Here is a 22,650-nt window from a genome sequence, read left to right on the forward strand (position 1 = left end):
TAGAAGCGGTGAGTCTTAATCATGGAAGGCTAGCACGAATCCCAGTCTGAATGTCACTCGCTAGAACGCGCCACAGAGATGATGATCTCAAGAGTTAAAGGTTAAAGCCACACCTGTAGCCACCTACAAGTCCAGGTCTCTTTCCAGGGGCTTGCTTTCGCTACTCATGTCAGTCTTGACTTATATTTCCATAAAGACGATTCACAAATAGTGAAGATATCCTGGGTGATATTCATTACCAAATAAATATATGAGGCCATGTAAAATAGTTCGCAGGTCTGGAAGTACAGTTAAAATATCACATGGTACCAATAGATGGAGGCGTGCAAAGGCGTTAACCATGGAAACTAGGTATTCTACCTTGATTATGTCTATACTCATGAGTTTTTATGAGTTCTCAAGCATAATGTTCTGAATCGAGAGATCGTTGATGGACAATTCCTGTCAGGACTGGCCAATCAGAGGCCGGCCCGCATCCGCTCAAAAAAATCACAGAGCTCGTCCTTGCTCTTCAACATCAACGCTTCAATCCTTAGCGTTCTCACATATCCACAATGGTCGGCCCTTCAGCTTCACTTTCGGCTTTACATCGGGCGGATGGCTCTGCATCATACAAATGTCCCGCTACTGGCTTCGCTGTGCTTGGTGCTGTGAATGGACCTGTTGAGCTGCCAGCCCGTCGCGACGCTCTGAAACCCGAAGAAGCCACCGTCGAGGTATTCGTGAAGCCCGGTAATGCCGTCCCTGGAGTTGGCGAAAAATACGTGGAGGGCATCTTGCGCGAGGTCCTGAGCACAGTGATCCTCCGGCGCGAGAAGGGACTCCCCCGTCGCGGAGTGGTCATCACACTGGCAATTGTGGGGGGTGAGGCCACAGAACGCGGTGACTCGGTGGGTTTAATCTTCCTTCTCACTAGAATGAGCCTAAGCTAACAGACCTAGTATCTCACTCTCCTCCCAGCTCTCCTACATGCCGCCCTACTGGCCCTGATCTCCGCTGCCATTCCCTTATCCATGACCCTCGCTACTACATTGCTCGGTGTGACTCGATCCGGGGAGATTGTTCGAGACCCGTCGCCCGCTGTCGCTAAAGCTGCTACTTCCTTGCACGCCATTTCGTTCTCCTCGAAGGGCCACCTGCTGATGAATGAAAGTCTGGGACGGTTCGATTTTGACACCTGGGAATTGGTTCGACAGCAAGCCGCTACTATCTGCGGAGCAGCGGCCACACCTGCTTCCGATGGCGACGCCGCCATGGGCGGAACTGAGAATTCCCATGTGGATGAATTTGTTCGTGAGACCGTGGAGGACCATCTGCACCGTGACTACAACTGGAAACTCGAGTCGATTTGAGCCCGTGCATCTTATGGCTGTTGTTCTGGGGACTACACGAACATGGCTGCAACAGATTAAATATCAAAGTCCCAAGCGACGAGCTGCCCTCCCATTGCCTTGACCCCTTATCTCGGCGGCGGACCTCATTCGCTACCACCATACGAGGCAGCAGTGTGACAACTTGGTGGCTGCGTAGCACATCCAAGCCCATCACCTGACCGTCACTGCATGTGCAAGACAAACCATTCCACTGGTACCTTGGAGTCGGCGTTCTTTGGATCATGAACGTCGCACTGGACATGGGCCCTCGAAAAGCGGGGGTATCACCGACTCAAAACAAAGAAGCCGACGGGATTAGTTGTACCGGATCCGAGCGAGGGACATAAGGATTTAACCCCGACAGTGCTCATATAGAATCCTAAAAAAAGAAAACCAAGGCTTATCAGTCATATTTCTTCCAATTGGCCAGATATTGCGCTCGAGTCATGGCTAGAGCAGCATCGCGCGTAGAGCGGGCATGTATTTTTAGATATAGCAGGTCAAATACTGAAATCTATGGCCTCGAGACTAAGATTATGTGGAGTTTGAATGTAAACGTCACAGTTCGACCTGGAACTCCGCATCGCAATTCGGGCAAATCACCACTAAACAGGATGGACTATTCCTAGAATGATGAAACTTCCAAGAATTAAGCATAAACGACCCAAGGAAAACCTCTTGTGGCATTCTCTGATCGGCATAGTCGCGAAAGTTTTGACTACAATTTCCCCCCTGGCTAATTGCAAGTCTCCTTTTCTTTGTTTTAAATTTTTCTTGCAATCTCCGATATATCACCAGTATCAGGCTTCCCAGGGACCAAGCCTCTCAGCAGTGACCCCCACTGATCAGGGCCGCCCCAGTCCAAGCGCAAACATCCCTGTCAGCAGATCCAAGTGGAAGACAAAACTCCAAACTCTGAGAAATCGAGAATCAGAGATTCATTCCAAACCGAGGGAATCAAGTGAGGGATACCCCACGCTGGGGGATTTCCCAATTTCCAGCGCTAGCGCTCAAACCCCGTTACATCCGTTCGGACTTACATCTGGGAAACTGGGCACTTTTTTTTTTTTTCTGTCATCTTCTGGAATCCTGCCGAGAATCCACTCATGGCGTCGCCCGGTAGTGAATCACCCCGATCTGATGTCCAGTCTTCACTGCCGTCATTGCGTTCCCCGTCTCACCTAACTCCGTCCCCAACTACCGCCCCACCCCCATCCGCATCGACCGTCGGTGCTGCTCTACTCCGTGACTATGCCCTCCATATAGAGCCCTCCCAGACACACATCCCCCAACCCGACCCGACTCCTCAGGCCCCCGGCAGCGACGCGCTGCCTCCCCGCAAGATAGATTCGGCTCAGGAGGAGGCCAGTAGGTCACTGCCCTCCTCGACTTTGCGCCGATTCCGCCAGAAATCAATCTCCGGACATCGTCCGCAGAAGGCCCTCTCCACCGACTGCATCCCGCGCCAGACCATCATGAAGGCCCTCGCTTCACGAACCTCCTTCCCCGGCCCCGGCCAAAATTCAACATTGGGAAACTCCTGGTCCGGTCTCATTGCCAGCAATAATACCAACCAGAACTCCTCGCCTGAGGATCGGGAGCGCCGGTGTAGCAATGCGTCATCCCAAGGATTATCGGCCGCCTTAACCAACTTGCAACTCAGCAACTACGTGGAACGATCCCCCGCGACCGCTCGGTTGGTGCTACAGTCGCCTTGTTATTTCCATCAGCGTTTTGATGACGCCGTCAATATCAAGAAGGTCCTCGAGGAGATCGCCGACGATGAGTGGCTCTCACATTCGCGATTAGTACAGACCGCAACCGGGGTTCGAGAGGTATCCAAACAATTACAACGGCGTCCAATCAAGCGCGCGGTCCGCAACATTATGATCGTTACCAAGGCGCGTGACAACAGTCTTGTACTTTTGACGCGCGAACTCGCCGAATGGCTACTGTCCACCCCACGATACGGAAGCGATTTGGGTGTCAATGTCTACGTCGATGCAAAGTTACGGAATTCCAAGCGATTCGATGCCCCGGGCCTCCTACAAAAGGAACCACGGTTCGCTCAGATGCTGCAATTCTGGACACCAGATCTGTGTTGGACGTCACCGGATAAATTCGATTTGGTCTTGACGCTTGGAGGCGATGGAACGGTCTTATTTACCTCATGGTTGTTCCAGCGGGTTGTGCCGCCGGTGCTCTGTTTCTCACTAGGGAGTCTGGGATTCCTTACCAACTTCGAGTTTGCGGAATATAAATCCCATCTCAATGGAGTTATGGGAGATGTGGGCATGCGCGTCAATCTGCGGATGCGATTCACCTGTACAGTGTTCCGGAAAGATCGCAGCAAGGGCGCAGAAGTTGGAGCAGTCGAGGAGGGCGAGCAGTTCGAAGTACTCAACGAAGTGGTCATTGATCGAGGGCCATCTCCCTACGTGTCGAACTTGGAATTATATGCCGATAACGAGCTTCTGACAGTCGTCCAAGCGGACGGCTGTATCTTCTCTACGCCCACTGGTACGTTTCATTCATTCAATGCCAATCTCGTCAATGCAACTAACATGTATCTAGGCTCTACTGCCTATTCTTTGTCCGCTGGCGGCTCCCTCATGCACCCCTCTATCCCTGGAATCCTCCTCACACCGATCTGTCCTCACACACTCTCCTTCCGCCCAATGGTCCTATCAGACTCCCACCTTCTCCGCGTCGCAGTCCCCAATAGCTCCCGTTCAACAGCCTACTGTTCCTTCGATGGCAAGGGTCGCGTCGAGCTTCGACAAGGCGACTACGTCACCGTCGAAGCAAGTCAATACCCCTTCCCCACAGTCGTCTCCGACAGCGGCGAGTGGTTCACAAGTGTCCAGCGCGCTTTACGCTGGAATACCCGAGGAGCCGTACAAAAAAGCTGGGACGGGGACATTAACGGCGATGCCGAAGATGAACAGTGGGACATCGACACCGACACAGGACTAGCCGGCACAGACAGCGGCATAGGTCCCAGTGAAGATGGCGATTATTTCTCCCCGAATCCCATGCGCCGACAAATGTCCATGCTCAACATGTGACCGCAACACACCCATGGTCCCTTCTACTTGCACTTTACTTCTTTTTACCCCTCATGACCCGCATATACCTGCTATCGTTTGTTTGGCGTTCCACATTATCTGCATCCGACTGCATCCTACCATTTTACGGATAGATTCACGATTTTTTTCTTTGGGTTCCCTGTTTAGACAGTTTAGCGGTCGCTACATCATTTTGCTGTCGGGTTGACTCGGTGTCTCTTATGTTCATAGACAGTCTCTACCTCTCATCTCGGGGTTGAACAATATTCGGTTAGCTTGACTGGCATATATTCACCATGAATTTAACGAGATCGGGTGTGTTATGCAATGGCATTTGAAGACCTTGACGTATACGAAGTACAAGTGTAGCAATAGCCAAGAGATCAGGGTCCCTAGTCCCTGCGTCATCCGCGCCGATCACATGTTTCACACATAGTGGAGGCTTAAGCTACCCAAGAGGGCGTGATCTAGATCTTTCCTTGCGTGGCTAGTGTGTTTCAGAAAATGCACTCGTACAACAAGCTTGGAAACTGTAAATCGTCGCAGTGAAATCTTATCGCAATTAGATTCAGCATGCGAACACTAAACTAGTCTTATACATCAATCCGAACTTTTATGAGATTAGTGTACTCGCTCCCTCCCATCCAAAATAATTATATCAATCGTATCCCGTAGCATTCCGTGTCTCGTGCCATATTGGAGTAAACGTGACTACCAATCACAGCTCGTAGCCAAGATCTCAGCAAGAGCCTCAAGGTATTTCTTATCCTCGTCATCAAAGCCATTAGGCTCAGTGCAGTCGATATCAATAATGGCAACAGTCTACCATATCATTAGCACTCCACACTGCGACACGCAAATGTACTTTCGAAGCATGACTTACCTCTCCCCGAATAACAATCGGCACAACAACCTCACTCCGGCTCTCCGCGTCGCATGCAATGTGTCCAGGGAACTTGAGGACGTCGGGCACAATGAGAGTTTCCTGGTTCGCGGCGGCTGTACCGCACACACCCTTTCCAAAGCTAATCTGTTGGCAGGCCGGCTTGCCGTGGAAGGGGCCTAGAAGGAGGACCTGGTTTTCCGGTGAGGCATATGTGGTTGAGATTGTTACGCCGGAGACGCCGTCTGCGCCGGAAAGGGGAGGCGAGGAAATGGGCGAGGCGAGGGCGGGGAACTTGTCATCGCGGATGTAGAAGCCGGCCCAGTTGACGGAGGAGGAGGGGGCTGGGAGGGCGGCGTAGGCGTGCCAGAGGAGGGAGGAGACGTTGGAGAGGTTGCTGGGATCTTGGTTAATTCCTTTGTTTCAAGTGTCGTGTGCAATGGGAGCTTGCTCACCTGACCTGTATTTTTTTTGGAGTTAGTGAACTGGTTCAGTTCTGGGTGGGTGCGACCGCGATCGAGGACTTACCCAATTGCGTTGACCTGAGCAAAGGCCTTTTGTTTGGTCGAGCACCTGCTCGTAGATGTCGGCCTTGGAAGAGCCTGGGAAAAAGTATGAGGCATCGGCGTGAGGCTGGAATGTGTCAGTGACTTCCGTTCCTGGCGCGCTTACTGAAACATGATATGCAGGGGTTGACAGGAGGAATAGATTGACAGTGGGTCAATTTCGCCTTGGATGTAGACATACCATTGTGAAGGGGAATTAATGAATGAATTGGGCGTAGAGAAAGGAATCAATGGTGAGTATAAAGGGCAGAAATCGAAATCTCTCAAAGTGGAGCCCGGACGAGCTCCGCACCGTGCTTGGACCTTTCACCCTCTTTGACAATGATTTCCTTTGTTCGCGCTTTTCGCTTCGAACCAATCGGATCTTGTCTGCTTCATTTGATCTGAAATCCCACACAAAGAATCTTGGTTTCTCTGTTTCTGCCTCGATTGCTGGCGCGTCCATCACATTGAGGCTTAACCCTTTGCGGGGTACATCCACTGAACCGTGTGCCATGTCAAACCTTCCACGTCTTCTCCGAGAATTTCTCGTTGGAAGCGGGGTTCATGACTCGAAACGGCCGACTTGACTCGATCTTTGGTTCAGTACGGCGCTTAGCCATTGGCTTTGGAGCTTAGCAGTCCTAGCTTCATGCTGCCAGGGACGTTTTCGCGGCTTGAATCGGCCTTGCCGGGCCAATTGATCGAGCGACCCTGTGTTGGCCATCTTCTAGATCGCTCTCTTCCGGATCGACTCGGGTCTCATGCGCTCCTGGTAAAGACCTGAACGGGGGGAACGGCGTACCGAACACCCGATGTAGCTGGTGTCTTTGTACCAGGCCGCGGATGATTAGGCGCACTTCCACCTGGAGGATCGATCTAGCTCTTGAGATTGATCGCTTCTTACTTTGGAAGCGCTGGCTGGCCCTTTCTGAGAGGTTCCGGCTAGAGTCCAGTCCGTCAGTGCCTTTGATCCAGCCGTCGGCGTAGCTGGTGTGGTACAATTGCTCCTGGACGTGTACTTCGTCCGGTGTAATGCGTACCACTGGTCCTTTTTTTTATCAGCATCGGTCAGGGTGGATGATTGACATTGGTTACTTACCATATTTTTGGTGCATTCGATCAACCTCGTCCTCGAAGGATCCCACTCCCCATGCCGTGAAATAGATTTCATACAGACCAGTGACAGCTGCGAGCCAAGGTCCGGGATACTTGCTCAACGGATGAACATGTAGTCGATATAATATCATGACCAGGCCATAGGCCAGGACACTGCCCAGAAAGAAACAAGCAATCATTTCGATCCTGCGGGTAGAATAGTTTAGCTGAGTTGTATGAGAATACGACATTTTCCCCTTGAAGGTGCATCATAGACGTGATCTAAGCGAAAGGAATAAACTGAAGGGATTACACACCTTGACTTTGTATATCTTCAAGCCAACCAGTTGACCGCGATAAGATCAGCCTCTTTCGTGTTGTAGAGTGTGGTTGTACAACTTCAACTCGAGTACAAAATGACAAAATGGCCAGGGACTCGTAGCTAAAAAGAGCCCTCTGCATTCGCTTCTCAGGGCAATTTCTTTGCCCATCTTACACGGACCAACTGCTCCCAGGGCTGTCCCACTGCGTGGCACACCGCATCGTGCGATGATCAGCTCCATCCGACATGCTGATTGGTCCCTCCGCTCGTCATACCGCCAATCCCACAAAGCTAACAGAACCTGATGCACGGCTTCCTATCGTGAGATCTGGTTTGTTTGGTCTCCAGCCCCGTGGGTTTTTTTGTCATTGAGGATTGGTGGTGTACTCTATCTCGGGGCTGATGGGGTCCACTACCCGGATCGAAGGCCCCTCCGTCGGATCCATAGGGTTCCAGGTCGATCTATTTCATAGAGCTGAGGCCGCGAGGTTAGACCGCTACTTGTCAGTTTTTCCTTACCGACTCTGATCTATCATCGGGCTTTCATGCACCAAGTCGGTGTTTTGCACGTCACTCTGCATTCTGCATTGGGTATGGTGGTGGTTCTCCAGAACTCGGGGAATTTATGATTCTTTTCACTTCACATTCTGGAGTAGAGAGTTTTGAGTTTGGGACATGAAATCGGCGATCACATCGAAGTTTGCCTCCGGGTCCTCTATGGGTCTGTTATCCACCTGTGGAAAGGACGAGAAACGAGATTTGTGGGGTGGTTTGCCATCGTCTCCGCTCAAGCGCACACGTGCAGGATTAGCGTGCTAGGGGAACACAGGGAGAATTACACGAATTCTGGGGATTTGAGTTCCTTTGAGATCAGACTGAGGTCAATGGAGATCGGCTGTACAACTAATATGCGCATCACTAGAAGTGGCTTATACTATATGCCTAGCGGCGTTATCGTCAGAGATCGCACCAGTGATGGTTGTTCTATAGATCGCGGAGATACCCGTCGAGCCAGTCAAAAGATGACAGCATACTCTCAGACACTTAGGTAACGTCATTGCTGTATTTATTGGGGAAAGTATCACATGTGATGACCACGTACGGTCATCCATTAGCTGTGCTAAATGCATCCCTTGGTCTATCGGTCTGATGTCTGACGGTACAGCCGTCAAGGGATGAGAGACAAGCGCATACTTACATTGAGAGATAGATCATCTTGAATACCCCACCTCGATGCAATCATGTGGTCTCGCTTGAAGTGCCGCCTGGGTCGACATAAAGAACACCTGCGGAGCGCCAATGAACAAGCACTGGGGCAACCTAGGCCGGCGCTCTGGGAGGGCTCAACACTCACGCACGGGGAGACCGGAAAGAATAAGAAATATCTACGAAGGTACTCTTGGTCGCGTAGCGTAATATTATAAGATATTCGAATTAATAATGGTATAATGATCAACTTGAGTTGACAACCTTTCAACGATCAATCTCTTAGCTCTTTTTCTGTTCTACTTCCTGAGGTCGTGCTCTGTCTGCAGCAGCAGTATGTCCGGTCAGAAAACTGACAGCACCTGGACCAGTAAAGTTCTTCTTGCCGGTCGTGATCCAGGTAACGATACTTAGAAGAGCAACAACCCCAATAGCAGCACTAGTATAGTTCATCGACTCGTGGTTGACCGGGTAAGTGCTTGGGAAGTTGAAGGTGATGGAAGCGAACAAGAGGAATACGAGTCCAATAGCGTTGAGCGCAATAGACACTGGGACGGAGAATGAGTATGGGCCGTCCAGCTTGATCACATGCCCCGAAAAGTATCCGAGTAATCTACTCCCGAGAGCCATGGCATAGGAAAGATCTAGGAACTGTTAGATGTTTCTTTTGATATAGGGGGTAGAGGTTGAAGGTCTTACAGAATCCCTCGGTGGATATCGAAATGACTGTTTCAAAGCCAGTAGTCGTGCCAAATTCAATGGCATCTAAAGCCAGTTGGACTACAAGGGTGAGTAACACTGCATTCACAGGCACCTGGCTTTTGTTGTTGACCTTGCTGAAGACCTTCGAGAAAGGAAGTCCATTGTCACGAGCAAAGGCATACACGGAACGCGATCCCTCAGCCAAGATATTGTTTCCGGCAACTATAACAATCACAGTGATCATACTAGACAATATCACGGTCGCAGCCTTGCTTCCAGTTGAATCGTAGATGATCTGGATGACGGGCACTCCAGTGCTGCTACTGGCAGTCGATGCGATATCGCCGATGCAGAAGCAAAGAGTGACAAGGAAGACGAAGCCAGTCACCGCACCAAGTATAACTGCGAGAACAATCGCCTTCGGGGCTTCCTTGGAGGCAGATTTCATTTCCTCCGTCATATGCGAGGGCGCATCGTAGCAGCACATTCCAAAGCAGGCTTGCAAGATACCTATGATAGCGGCCATGCCTGTGCCCCAACCGGTTGAGTTCTCAAATTCCGTGAAAACAAAGGAGGGTGACTGTTTGTGATCGTTCATTGCGAGAAGTGTAATCGTTATAATAATAAAAGAGGCGACGTTCCAGATCAGAATGAACTTCGAGATGCGGTGGAGTAGATGGGATCCCCATATATTGACGGCAGCCGAGAGAAAAGCAACGAGATAGGCGACGAGCACGGTCTGCCATCTTTCAATGACATAGTCGGGGAATATCAGGTTCGCCATTCCAAGCACGAAATTCGATGCAATCGAGTTGTTTGTCGCACCCATTGCTAGGACACCTATTCCCCAAACATGTTAATGTTTCTTCACGACATATACCCAAAAAAAAAAAAAAAAAAACACCATACCAACGAGCATAAACCAGCCAGTAACATATGATAACCCTCGAGCAATCTTTGGAGGAGCGAGAGCAGCAACCCATGAATATTGACCACCAGAAACCGGAAGCATGCTGCACATTTCCGCCATTGGAATGGCAACGGCGAGTGTGAGAAGACTAACGCCAATGAAACTGAAAATCATCACCGGCGGACCACCAGATGTGACTCCGACAATGAACACACCACTCAGAGCCGTCCATCTGAAGGATCCATAAGCTTGTGCTAGGAGGCGCCTTGGGAATTGTTACTTACGATGTCACAACACTGAAACTAAATCCAATCATGCTAAGCAGACCAAAGGAACGCTTGAGCTCTGAAGAAGGAGATTAGCATCCCAGAAGCTTCCGAATCTCTCCTTCCTAAGACAGACTCACCCTGCTCATAACCTAAATTTTCCAAACGAACATCTTCGCTGGTGGTGCCTTTAAACACCTGTGTCCCGTCTTCATTCGACATTCTTCTGACGAGCCGAAAGCTCTATAGTTGGCAAGGCAAGCTTATACTTTTCACCCGGCGGGCGAGGATATCCTTAAGAATATCCGAGGCATGGCATTCGTATTCCTACTTCCCCCATGTTTTGCCCATAACCCCATAGAGAGATACAGGGACGATAAGATAGATTGGCATACTGTCCTTCCTGATCGAGAAGGTCTGCGCGACGCCGGTGGGGCTAGTCTACCAGTCTCGGGCAGGCAGCGAACTTTGTTGGCTTCTTTGCGGGGGCGCTCCATGACCGTTGATAAGCATGGCTACACTTGCGCGGTTTGTCATTTGTCCGGGAGGCTTGTGGCCCAGGGCTGATATCAATTCGTGGGGTATATGTCGTGGGAATTGTGTAATAAGATGCCTGGGTATATTGGGGGAGGCTTGGTGTCTCTTGGGATTGCCTTTGTTGTTTTAGCTTCGGAACTTGGACAGAGGTTGTTTGATAAGAGCATGGTGTATTTTGTCTTCGTGATAATTGACATTGCCTTTATTATCTACTTTTGAAATTCCATTATGACCACGAAACGGTCTTCTCTATTCAAAGTCCAATCGGATGGCCTTCAGTCCTGTTCCGATGGCACTTCGTCGTCTTTCCTGGTTAGGTGTTAGGGCATAGGGCTTCGGAAGATGAAGCTTCCGGCCAAAGAAAGTGAATACGCCCCCTATACGCTTTCTATACGCAACACTGGTTAATGTCAGCCGTGTCTGGTTTCGTGTTCATATTCTAATTCCAATCTAGTAATCGCCTCTCGCCGCTTTAAATCGATCAATAGAGTTGATCAAAGTACAGCGCTAATTGAATTGTAACCTTGCATTTTATTGTCGGGTCCAGTGACCCCTTGGAACAAAGCCAACTCGTGCCCGATAACTCTAGATCGTCTGGAGGCGAACTCGAAAAGCAAGAAATGATAAACTCGTTATACTCTTCCTTTTTCGTCTTTTCTTTTAGGCGCACGCTTAGGCAGAATAGAGGCACCCACCTAAGGGCGTCTTGGAAAAAGAACCAGCACCAGGCATCATGCAAGAATGGAGGGGCTCGAGCAACGGGTTTGAGTCGGAAGTTCTCAAGCATGATGGACATGAAGTCCAAGTGCAAGTGAGGAAGCGCGAGTGGGATGAAGAAAACAATAAATTGATGGTAAAAAATGATAGTAAAAATTGATAGTAAAAAATGATAGAGATCCATATTATGATTGAGAGACAAATGTGAGCTTTTAGTTCATTTTATGTTCATAGCCTTCCCCTGTCTACGGCTGATCCGCGAGTGGCCTGCGTTATCCTTCAAATCCTCACACCTGTATTACGAGGAATACAGCAATCGTGGCCTGTCATTAGAGCCAGTAAACATTCATACGATCGATACTAAGTTAAGTAAAGGCTGTGATTCGCAACTAAGTATATCGTAAATTTTTATACGGTACAATAATACCATACAATGTAGGATGGCACTATATATCCAAATTTTGCTACCAATATCACATCATTTCACCAATAAGTTCTTTCACTAAGTTCTCACATAGATTTTAGGCTTCAGGCGCTCGATGGAGTGGATATATCATCTGTGTAGTCCTTTACGGTCTTCTTCTTGACCTTCCAAGGTTGTCGAGCACGATCTTGACACTGGCCAGTTATACTTTGCACCAGCGAAAGATGCGATCCGATGAAATTCGATGCATGTAAGCCCGCTGCCCAGGCATTTGAGGTACGTCAAATGCAAGCTTTGCGGATAATTGGGACGAGAGGAGCTCCTTAGGTACATTTTCTTACTTTGTGGCCAATCGTCTGGAAGTCCCGATAGATTCCGGAGCCCGTCCCAAGTCGCAACTAAAACGCAAAATAATTGTGATACGTTGCTCGGATGTTGGAAATACCACTTATCTAATTTCGTACAGACGGGACGGCCGAAGTACTTCTTCACCGACATCATCAACCCCGCAACAGCAACCTAAATACACCCACCAAATCCACGTTGACACCGAAAGAATGGGCATGAAAGCGCGTTGCCAATGCTCAAAGGTGCAATTCACCACACCAACAGAGAAGCCACTCGCACTTTACGCATGCCACTGCACTGAGTGTCGTCACCAAAGCTCTGCGGCGTTCGGCATCACCGCCATCTTCCCCTACTTCGAGCTACCAGAAACTGCATTCCACCAAGGTTTGATTGGAAGCTATACTCGCGTTACAATCAAGGGCAGATACATGGAGTGTTTGTTTTGTAAGAACTGTGGCGCGCGACTGCTACATCTTATTCATGACACAGCACCTGTGCCTGGCGAAAAGCCGAAGCCTACTTCGACTGCGAATGTGAAGGGTGGTTGCCTTGAGGATTTGGATCAGGAAATGATGAGGAACGTTGTCCACATATGGACCAAGCACGCAATCGTGGAGATTCCCAAAGGTGCAGAGAAGTGGGACGAAGCGCCGCCAGTTGTGAATCCCTTGGAACGTAATTAATCCAACAGAGCTTCGACGGTCTATATTGATAAGAACAGTTGATGGGTTGATGTGAAATTGATCATGTTTCAATCATTACTCAAGATTAAATCTGCCTTACATACACGGTTGCATACTCGGATAATATCAAAGACAACATTCCAATGAGATAAGTTAGCCGAAATGAGCGGTCCAGCCGTTGTCAGCCGAAAGGCAGCCTCCGTTCACGATACCGACTCCCTTGCCGCCAGCCAAGTGCAGGGATAGCTCGGCAGCATCTTCCAGTTCACATAAAGGAATTTGGAGCGCCTTCATAGCGGCTGTACATCTGTTCATACCCTCGACATTCACGCCCGATTGAATCGATTCAAAGATGTTGGTGCGCATACCACCCATCATCAAAGCATTACAGCGAATGCCCTTCTCGCCATAGAAAGCAGCCGTATTCTTGGTCAGCCCAACAACGCCATGCTTGCTAGCAGTGTAAGCCGCGCCTGAGTAAAGCAGAAATTAGACATGTCCGAGAGCAAAATGGGGAGATGATAGTCAACGTACCAGCAGCACATCCCGCCTTACCGGCGACGGAAATGATGTTGATAATCCGTCCTTCAGGTTTCTCCTGCTCCAGCATATTGCGAACAGCCAATTTGCTCAACAAGAACGGAGCAGTAAGATTGATAGCAATAACCCGATTCCAGAGCTCTGGGTCAAGATCTCCAATGGGATCGAATTTATCCATGATACCAGCATTGTTAACGAGGACATCAATCTTGCCGAATTCCTGAATAATCGCTTCAAAAAGACTGTCCACCTCGCTTGGACTGGTAATATCGGTTTTGACGGCCTTAAAAGGTCCCATTGGCGAGAGTTCCGTCGAAGTCTGCGCCAGACGCTCTTCATTGATATCGCAAATCACCACGTTGGCGCCAGCTTCGAGGTACTTTGTCGCAATGGCTTTGCCCAGGCCACCGGCACCGCCAGTAACAAGGCATGTCTTGCCGACGAGAATTTGTTCAGTCATTATGAAATATTAATGGTTGTTGAAAAAGAGGGGAATATTCGTGGCGCGGGCTAGATTTAAGTAATTGGTCCATGGTGACGGAAGACGGCGTATCCGTATTCCGTAGATATTAGCTTCCCCTATCCACTGTGTTCGCATTTTGCGGGTCAGTTGTTCAATTTCCCAGATGTCGAACCACCCCCTGGAGAACGTGGTTCCGGTAATGCTGTCTGCCGACCGTCACATTGGATTTCGGAATAGGTGGGATCAAGGGCCCGAGTTTACTACGAGGCGGTCAAAGCCAAATTGTGCAACTAACACTCCATGGCAATAATGATATTGAAATCAGTTCCTGTGATCCCTGATCTATAAATGCATGTCTGTACTCGTGGTTCGTCGTCACTCGTCGTATGCGGCCTTACATAATACGTCGAGTGGGGCCATTCAAGTTGCTGCTTTATAGTGCTCAGTAGATGTCAGCACGCTCAATAATCGGCCTGAAGGGCTATACAGGTCATAGCCGTAGCTCGAATTGGCCCATGAGTTCTATGCGAGAGGCAACGGTAATTTGAAACTGGACTTGGTATGAGCTGCAATATTTACTTTGCATCGAGCCTATCCCGTTATTTCAAGGACAATGGGAACGAGACTCAGGACTACAAACTTTGCACCTTATAAAGTAAAGAGCACATGGTTAGTAAGCCTATCAGACAGATATCAGATCGAAGGTTCATGAAAACTAGTGATATACGTAGGCTTCCTTCAACTTGTAGAAAGAATGTTCAATCCGAAAACAAATATTGCATCTCAAATGAATTAAGCCAAAGCACAGGCATTTGCTTGATCTTAATAGAAGGAAAAGAAATCTCAAAGCCCCAAAGCTGCATCTAATCCCATATGCCTGCCTTTAATCCTCTCCATACTTGTCGAAAACCTCCTTGGGACGTCAGCTCCTGATCTCGGTCATGTTCCTATTCGGTATCAGAGTCGGGCACTGGCTCGAGGGCCTCGAACGGCTCATCATCAGCCGCAGCCTCGGGCTTGGACTTGGTAGCGTTCGTGGTGGGGCTGGAGACATTCTCCTCAAGATTCTTCCGGAGTTTGTTCTTGGTTTTGGTGTAGACGGTTTTGGCTGTGGCCACCTCGACCTTAGTCCTCTTGGCAATTTCGACAAAGTTGATCTAGTCAGGTTCCCTGTCAGTATATACAATACAAACTAGTATCGCCATTCAAATATCGAGTAACGGGATGGGTAGGCAGACATTCATTAGAGGTCTGATTCTCGTAACTTCTGTTACTAACCTTGCCATAGTCGTCAAGCACGACCGTAGAGAGAAGAAGGAGACGTGTCTCCCCCTTAGTCAGGCCATAAGTTTCAGAGTGGATATTAGATGTGCGAGGCATGATGAAAGACTTTTGTCAGTTCAAGTCCGAAGTACTGAGTATAACTTTGAGTTGAGTTAGAAGGTGAGTTGGAAGAGGTAAGTTGGATGGAGAAGTAGTAAATGTATCGCAAACTAATTGATCTATCCCATAACTTGACATGTGAAAAGCTTGCATTTGGCTTAGAGATGAAGCGTCTGAAGACCTGCGTTAATAATGATTCACTAACGGACCTAGAAAACCGCTTACTCTCAGCCTTTGAACAGCACAAACTCACGCATCAATGAACGTAGATCCTGATAAAGCGAAATAGCAATGCTATTCATAGTCAAGCCAACAGTTTCCGCAATTGTCGACGGGCTATGATGGCCCATACCACCCCTGCTGGTGCTAGTGGAGATGTGAAAGCCAATTGGAAGAGGTATGAGTTGATAGATCATGGATTTTGTATACCTCGGTCACTAGTAGAGCCTGTTGAGCCTGACGCTTTGCGGAGCTGGACAGTATCTCGCCTTGTGAGCGCTGGTGACGAAGTCCTCCGAGACGGGAATCTATGGGCGTTTTTGTTCAAGCTCCTTGAATTCGACCGGTGTTATCTCCGTGGATTGGGCCTTCAACTGATCTGCTTCGAGCTCGTGAGGCGGTTGGTGGTGTTAGAGCGTCATCAGTGGGCAGCTGCTTTGTTTAGCTTATTAATGCAACCGAAAATGCTGACGAAAGGGGAAAATACCAACATTTGGCTCAAATCATGCGTCCTTGTCTTTGTAACTTCACAATGGTCTCGTTCTCCGAGTCTGATAGGCTGTAGCATCTCCGAATTCATTGCCGGGTCTTCCATTGGGCCCCAATTGTGCTGGGCCATGATCAAATGTGGCATTCTCAGCCGAGTCGAATCTTGAGTTGTGGAGCATAGCCTTTGGCACCCTCATCACCCTGTAATGAGCTAGCTTGAATTTCGAGTAGCACTGCCTGTCGGATGGAGCTGCCTGAAAACTTCGCAGATCACATGGGTCCTGGGAATGGACAGCAAGATGGTAAATGATGCTTTGTGGCCTCTTTGTATGCAGTATGCTGGTGACAGCCCCATGACCTCATCTTTATTCCCAGAAAGCACCTCGCTGTGCTTCTGCACGGATAAGGGCTTCGATTTGATCATTTCAGGTACTTTTGGTACGTTCCTGTCGTCCGGTATGTCAAGGTTGGTAATTCGGAGGTCGAATCTTTCGTCGGATTCCCTTGGGAATTGCGATAGCGCCGACTTGCGACAAATTTTTGTTTCACAGATCATTATATATCAAATAAATCATGATTAGTGAGATTTGAACCATAAAAAAGGGGTAACATGCTTCTTCTTAATGCAATTCGAATGAGCTATCATACATACGAAAGATGGCGGGGGAAATATTCTAAGAGATTTTGCGCTTTCACTGCCTTTAAGCCCTACGCAATGCAAAACGTGGCCCACGTTTTGAAGCACTCTCTTTGTTCCCACCGTAGCACTGGTTGCGACGCAATGCTGGTTGTGGGAACTTACGATAACAGTCCTCTTTGCTTCAGGTAGAGCTGAACTGGTTCTTTAATTGTCAATACTAGGGTAATCAAGAAATCAGAAGAAACAACAATGACGGGTTGTATCATAGGTGTCTATGTATTAACATGTCGGACTGCACGACTTAGTAAAGGCCATAATGACTGCCACTGCACGAATCAAGATCCACTTCATCCTGAGCCGAAAAAGAAATCACAAGGACGTGTTGACTCTTAAGCCTGGACCTCTTCGGAGTCGTCACACGGGACGAGGGCCTGAGACGTGTTGTCGTCGTCGGAAACGGACCGACGCTTAGGCTTGGGACCGGACTTCGAAGGGTGGTAATCTCCGAGGGCCTTGAGAATCTTTGCCTTAGCCTTTCGGAGCCCACTGCGAACACTGTTCACACCAATGTTGGCGATTTCAGCAATCTTATTGTAATCGTGCTATTTGCGTTATTAGTCAAGGTGTCCAATATAAACGTATCTGGCAAGTAGAATATAAGGCGGATGGATGGGCTATTAGATATTCCCATGAGGGTCATGGATTCTTGAGTCGTGGGTCACCAACCTTGCCGTGTTCATCCACATAGGCGTACGCAAAAGCGAGCAGGCGCATTTCGGCGGTGGTCAAGCTGAATGGCGTCTTCGAGAGAGAACCAGGGCCCGGCATCATGTAAGAGATAATGAGTATCGAATAAAGGATGCGATATGAGTCTTGCAGGGAGGATGGTTGCTTAGTCCAGGTGGAAGTGGGAAGAGTGAGTAGAACGGAGCAAAGGATAAATTGATGGGAGCAAAAGACCTCAATTAATCGCTGGACCCCTAGCCCTCAATTCGGGAGTACTGGCCTGAGGACTTCGCAATAATAGGATGAATATAATGGCAAATCAACATAAGGTGATCCCTAACGTCCCCGCACCCAGGTCCGGGCCTTCTTACCACGTAGCTATTGAGTATGGATGGGCATGTGCCCTGATTCTTATGAACATAGAAAGCTTAAGCCATATTTATACGAACCGGGCTTGAATTTCCTTATTTTCAGCTAAGTAAATCAAAAATAGAAGTGGGCGGTAAAGCGTTTTTTCCAGCTACCGATTACTTTCTGTATGAAATCATACAAATCAAATGCTCGCTATTCACGGGGGCAAATCGAAATCCAACAACATGCATCAGCATCTGTGTCCCGTCAAAGCCAGAGAGGTAATGATTGTAGCTACCCGAGTGGCTATTTATGTCATGGAACGAATGAAAAAGAACGACTATATAGACATCAGAGATATGGAAAGAAGAACTACTCGTAAGCGGCAGAAAAGCCCCGAGTGCTATTTGAGTGCTGGTAGGCTCAGAGCTGTCACCTGACAAGTTTCTCGTACCATGATCATAATTGACTTCCAGGGAGGGCTGTCAGTAACTTGGTAAAAGCGCCGATAGATGGTATGTATGTCTCTAATCTTACCTTGGGAAGTTGTATTCCCTTTGCAGTCGCGGCATCAAGTTCAAAATCTGGAAGTAGAAAGTCGTGGTCCAAACCAGAATCCTCGTGGCCTCTTTAATGCATTCTATATTTATCAGCTAGGCAGCGGTTTACAGATACAGCGTCGAATTTTTGGGAATTAATTGCCATGGTTACCTTAGGATGAACAAGATATTTCAAAGAGGCTAGTCAGATGCTTTACGAGCCAAGCTGACACCTACTGCAGTGGTAGTGGGTCATATTCAAGGCAACCATATAAACGTGAAGAAATGTATTGATCACCTCAGATATTAGGACTGCACCCAATGCCTGTCTACTCCCAAGGTTGGCACCTTGCCCAGGCATCGGGAGTCTCTCAAGCCGCACTCCCGTGCGCTATGATGCATAGACGCCTTATTTGGTGGATCCGCACACACAACGCACGTCTGTAAGCCACCCTAGGTAATCGGGGATATCGAAGTGCGTAAGTGGGACAGCAAACCGGCCATGTGGGTCTTTATGCGGGCTTGTAGGTATGTTTGCAAGATATATTATATGCTCACTTCTGTGGATAGCTACCTAGGTAGATCGACAACTTCAGCAGTCCACATGATACCCGCCCATTTCCCCTTATGCTAGATTAGGCAGAGCGCATGACGGGATATTGACTTGCGATAGTGGGGGAAAAGTCGGTCTTAGAGATCTGCTCTGTCGCAACGGGCCTAATGGCATGCGGTTAATAGATTGTTCAAGGGTAGCCGCACATGCTTGGCTGCCAGCAGAGAATGATTATATTTTAAGTACCATGAAATCATCGAGTGAGTAGTCAGTTTGATCCCATCATCAAATATATTTCCTATGGTATTGATAGATGTGTGGGTGGTGTGGGATGTAACGAGTAACTATGCCATAGTGCAATGACAGTTGAGGGAGGGGCAGTAGGGCTAACAGGGCCAAAAGGGGCAAATTAATATGCATCAAATTAGATGGGTTACCCATATGCAGGGGAATATCTCATGTCGCATCGCCTAATTCTGCACAGATTAGCTTATTCCTTGATGAACTTCTGCAGAGTCTGAAAGCGGGCAAGCCGGGACAATCCAGATCGATCCAACGGCCAGGATGCGGTTGCTGCAACCCAAAACCCTGCCACGAACATAGTAGTCAGGAGCTATCTTCTGACTCACTCCTCCAAGGGGGTGCGAGCAAGCTCAGGTGTGGTGGGGTGAAAGATCAATAATAGTCACTCATCCGAGACATCCACACACAACTCCAGTGATGTAGGTGTGCGGATAAAAGAGGCGCAATTAGTGACATTCGTCATGGATCTCTACCAATCAGAAGTGGTGTATGTGTGCCTGCTGGGTCGTTGATTAGGTGTCGGCTGATCGGAAACGTTGAGGGCCGCCACGACTCTGAGTGGTCAGATAGGATCTCTCTTGAGGGGTGCAGGAAACATTGATCCCGCCCTGAACCCTGAGTGGTCACTGCGCCCTGGAAGTGCGCGGGAGGAAGGACGTCATCCCTAGTATGGATCTGCGTGCGAATCACAGAATGACCTGGCTGTATCTCACGCATGACCGGCGGGCGATCAACCGCGCCTGCTCGGAGATCTTCAACCCCGTTGCCCTCTCGAGCTCCGCCATTCAGACTCGATGGAGCCTGTGCATGATCGCTATAGATGGATATATCAAATATTATTATTTTTAATCCCGGGGATTCTTGTCTCTGTGCCTTGAAACGAACCCTTTTGGTCACCAGGCGCAGCCGCGTGGGAAACAAGCCTGAGCTGTCGGGAGTCATCGAGGTTTCACAGGTGCCTGGCCGGAGCATTTTCTTTTAAAAGGACCGCATTCCTCTTTGTCTTTGCTAAGGGAATGTTTGTACCTGTTTCCCGTCTGTGCACGATTTTATCTGCAGGTTTTGATTTTCCCTGAGACGTTTCCACTCCAGCTACCCGGATTACACGGCATATGCTGTACAGCAACGAATCGGCGGGGGAATTGGGAGCCTGGTGGATCAACTCAGGCCGAGACTGAATTCGACGGTCTCTACAGTTCAATAGTGAGTTGGAAGTTCTAGACTTTTTCTTCCCCTTCTGGTCGTCAGGTACCGACGCCATCCGGGACGGGAGCCATGGATATCATAGATAGTGGATCTCGGAAATAGGCATCTTAGGGAAGAGCCTATGAAATGAGATGAAACCACCAACAAAAAAAAACGCCAAAGAGAAAAATGACGCCATGTCCCGGCAGGATTGAGAATGGGCCCCCCCGAGTGGAGTCCGGAATCCCCGCAACCTTGGAAGCCAGAGTACGAAAATATGAGAATCCCACTAATATAAGGGCAGATGCGCCGGAAAGATGTAAAATCCCCTTCGTCTTCGGAATCCTCCTATTACCCCTCTTCGCTGAGTTCATTTTCAGGTAAGTGGTATGCTTCCATAACTTTGCCCATTCCCGCTATCTTGGAAATCTACATTCCACACTTCACTCGACACGTGTGCGCATTCCGTAATTACGTCCATTTCTGATCGCGTGCATAGGGCTCTCCTCTCCTTCACCTCGTTTGTCACCGCGCGATCATCTTGAAACTTTGATTCTGAGGCACGGTTACCCCACTCCTGTCTCCTTGTCCTCCCTGCGGGACTTGACCTCCACCTCATCAACTTATAATCCCCCTCCTTCCCCACGCTACCGCTCCGATTCTCCTCCCACCGAAGCTTTTGAGTCTCTCGCTCTCTCCTCCTCCACTCGTCCAATTCCCATCCCCAGACGGGCAATTCGGGTCTACGGCGACGATCTTCCAATCACTCCGCTCACGGGCCGTTTCGACCACGACGACTACTTTGACGATTGGGAACGTGCCTCCTTGTCCGCCAAGTCCCGGCACGTATTGCCTCGACCATCCGGCCGCCGTGGTCGATACTCAAGCATGCGCTCTGATACATCTCCCTTCTACTCGCCAGTCGCTTCGCCAACTATGTCGCCCAGACGGCCCAGTTCACCCCAACCTTCACGCTCCTCGCGTAACCAACCCTCAGCCAAGGCCATGCCGGCATTCCATCTAGGAACCTTGCCCCGCTTCCACCCCGCGGTCTATCAGCCCGGTCCTACCTCTCACACGGTGACGGGCCAACCACCCTCACCTCGCCAGTCCCGCCAATCCCATGTGTATCGCACCACCTCGGGGTCTCGCGAGATGAAATTTCAGTACCGTGACCTCTTAGATGCTTCAAGCCAGAGCCCGTCCGCGCCGCGCCTGGACCCACTTCTCAGTCCCGGCCCGGTCACTCCCCTTGCTCTCGAAGCAGGCGACTACCTCGCCGCCGGATCCATCGGCAAGGATCTCGCCATGCGGGATACGACGAATCAGCATGTCGGACCCCCGCCAGACCTGGTGGAAAAGCTGATTGCCCGAGAAAAAGAAAAGGCTCGCCAGAAGAGCCGCAAATCTTCCAAGGGCCGATGACGCTGTGGCTTGAACCATTGTTCGTGCACGGATACCCCGGCAGCTACTGCTACTGCATGAGGGCCGTTATCATTGGTGCTTTCGCATATCCTTTTCCAATTCCTTTGATTAAGTTTCCTTGTTCATTTCCTTTTGAAAGACTGAGACCCATTGCCTATCATTGTCTCATCCATTATTTTTTTTCTTTGGTGTTTCCGGCATGAAAACACGATCTCGAGAACTACAGCATCAGATCGTGTATGGGGGTTTTTTTTGTTTTTCCCATCCTTTTCTCGTCTTTCTCCCCAAGGGCAACAATTTCGATTCAGACTCGTGTTGCCCCTTTTCATAACGACATCATGTATCTATACCCCCTTAGTCGTCATATGCATATCAGCTCCAGTTTTTTTCAGAGTGATTCAATTGACATATTCAAGACCAGGCCTTATGCCTTGGTTCGGTTTAAACATACAAACTTCGTGAATTCTAGAAGTGCGTGTCCAATTGGGTCACCTATACCATCCCCAATGAGCTGGAGGTAGGCCTGTTTAGTAAGGCAGGGACGCCCAAATAGGTATTATGTGTAGACTTCTGAGGCATCTTTTGGGGAAAGAACGAGGCAGCACTTTCTAGGAAGGCACTGACTTGAGTACACCCTTCACTCTCACTTCGTCTCTTCTTGCCCTTCTTCTTTCTTCCATCTCCTCATCTTCCCCCTTCATCTACCTCCATCTCCCTCAACGCCATCCTTGCAGATTTCATCATTTCCCATT

General features: G+C 49.1%; 10 protein-coding genes across 10 annotated transcripts; 4 read left to right on the plus strand and 6 right to left on the minus strand.

The window, feature by feature from the left end:
• Window positions 1–554: 554 nt before the first annotated feature.
• On the plus strand, window positions 555–1,352 carry N7484_006593 (putative exosome complex subunit Rrp46; the record flags this gene model as incomplete). Its single annotated transcript, XM_057117011.1, has 2 exons — window positions 555–890; window positions 942–1,352. The coding sequence occupies 2 exons, from the start codon at window positions 555–557 to the stop codon at window positions 1,350–1,352; spliced, it is 747 nt and encodes a 248-aa protein (XP_056972894.1).
• A 1,127-nt stretch (window positions 1,353–2,479) lies between these two features.
• On the plus strand, window positions 2,480–4,441 carry N7484_006594 (putative NAD+ kinase Utr1; the record flags this gene model as incomplete). Its single annotated transcript, XM_057117012.1, has 2 exons — window positions 2,480–3,893; window positions 3,948–4,441. 2 exons carry the CDS (start codon window positions 2,480–2,482, stop codon window positions 4,439–4,441), a joined length of 1,908 nt encoding a protein of 635 aa, XP_056972895.1.
• Window positions 4,442–5,152: 711 nt separating this feature from the next.
• N7484_006595 (GAF domain-containing protein) lies at window positions 5,153–6,074 on the minus strand (the record flags this gene model as incomplete). The annotated part of the gene is made up of 5 exons (XM_057117013.1): window positions 5,153–5,263; window positions 5,325–5,721; window positions 5,780–5,784; window positions 5,853–5,957; window positions 6,072–6,074. 5 exons carry the CDS (start codon window positions 6,072–6,074, stop codon window positions 5,153–5,155), a joined length of 621 nt encoding a protein of 206 aa, XP_056972896.1.
• A 445-nt stretch (window positions 6,075–6,519) lies between these two features.
• Window positions 6,520–7,167, minus strand: N7484_006596 (uncharacterized protein; the record flags this gene model as incomplete). Its single annotated transcript, XM_057117014.1, has 2 exons — window positions 6,520–6,920; window positions 6,972–7,167. The coding sequence occupies 2 exons, from the start codon at window positions 7,165–7,167 to the stop codon at window positions 6,520–6,522; spliced, it is 597 nt and encodes a 198-aa protein (XP_056972897.1).
• A 1,610-nt stretch (window positions 7,168–8,777) lies between these two features.
• Window positions 8,778–10,595, minus strand: N7484_006597 (putative GABA permease; the record flags this gene model as incomplete). The annotated part of the gene is made up of 5 exons (XM_057117015.1): window positions 8,778–9,139; window positions 9,195–10,037; window positions 10,107–10,339; window positions 10,392–10,452; window positions 10,514–10,595. 5 exons carry the CDS (start codon window positions 10,593–10,595, stop codon window positions 8,778–8,780), a joined length of 1,581 nt encoding a protein of 526 aa, XP_056972898.1.
• A 2,013-nt stretch (window positions 10,596–12,608) lies between these two features.
• On the plus strand, window positions 12,609–13,082 carry N7484_006598 (GFA family protein; the record flags this gene model as incomplete). The annotated part of the gene is made up of 1 exon (XM_057117016.1): window positions 12,609–13,082. The coding sequence occupies one exon, from the start codon at window positions 12,609–12,611 to the stop codon at window positions 13,080–13,082; it is 474 nt and encodes a 157-aa protein (XP_056972899.1).
• A 153-nt stretch (window positions 13,083–13,235) lies between these two features.
• Window positions 13,236–14,082, minus strand: N7484_006599 (SDR family NAD(P)-dependent oxidoreductase; the record flags this gene model as incomplete). The annotated part of the gene is made up of 2 exons (XM_057117017.1): window positions 13,236–13,555; window positions 13,617–14,082. The coding sequence occupies 2 exons, from the start codon at window positions 14,080–14,082 to the stop codon at window positions 13,236–13,238; spliced, it is 786 nt and encodes a 261-aa protein (XP_056972900.1).
• Window positions 14,083–15,032: 950 nt separating this feature from the next.
• Window positions 15,033–15,465, minus strand: N7484_006600 (uncharacterized protein; the record flags this gene model as incomplete). The annotated part of the gene is made up of 2 exons (XM_057117018.1): window positions 15,033–15,242; window positions 15,364–15,465. The coding sequence occupies 2 exons, from the start codon at window positions 15,463–15,465 to the stop codon at window positions 15,033–15,035; spliced, it is 312 nt and encodes a 103-aa protein (XP_056972901.1).
• Window positions 15,466–17,205: 1,740 nt separating this feature from the next.
• On the minus strand, window positions 17,206–17,647 carry N7484_006601 (uncharacterized protein; the record flags this gene model as incomplete). The annotated part of the gene is made up of 2 exons (XM_057117019.1): window positions 17,206–17,418; window positions 17,543–17,647. The coding sequence occupies 2 exons, from the start codon at window positions 17,645–17,647 to the stop codon at window positions 17,206–17,208; spliced, it is 318 nt and encodes a 105-aa protein (XP_056972902.1).
• A 3,130-nt stretch (window positions 17,648–20,777) lies between these two features.
• On the plus strand, window positions 20,778–21,898 carry N7484_006602 (uncharacterized protein; the record flags this gene model as incomplete). Its single annotated transcript, XM_057117020.1, has 2 exons — window positions 20,778–20,853; window positions 20,973–21,898. 2 exons carry the CDS (start codon window positions 20,778–20,780, stop codon window positions 21,896–21,898), a joined length of 1,002 nt encoding a protein of 333 aa, XP_056972903.1.
• Window positions 21,899–22,650: the final 752 nt, after the last annotated feature.

This window comes from Penicillium longicatenatum, assembly GCF_028827895.1.
Source record: "Penicillium longicatenatum strain IBT 33135 chromosome Unknown contig_3_segment0_segment0, whole genome shotgun sequence".
NCBI classification, from domain to species: domain Eukaryota; kingdom Fungi; phylum Ascomycota; class Eurotiomycetes; order Eurotiales; family Aspergillaceae; genus Penicillium; species Penicillium longicatenatum.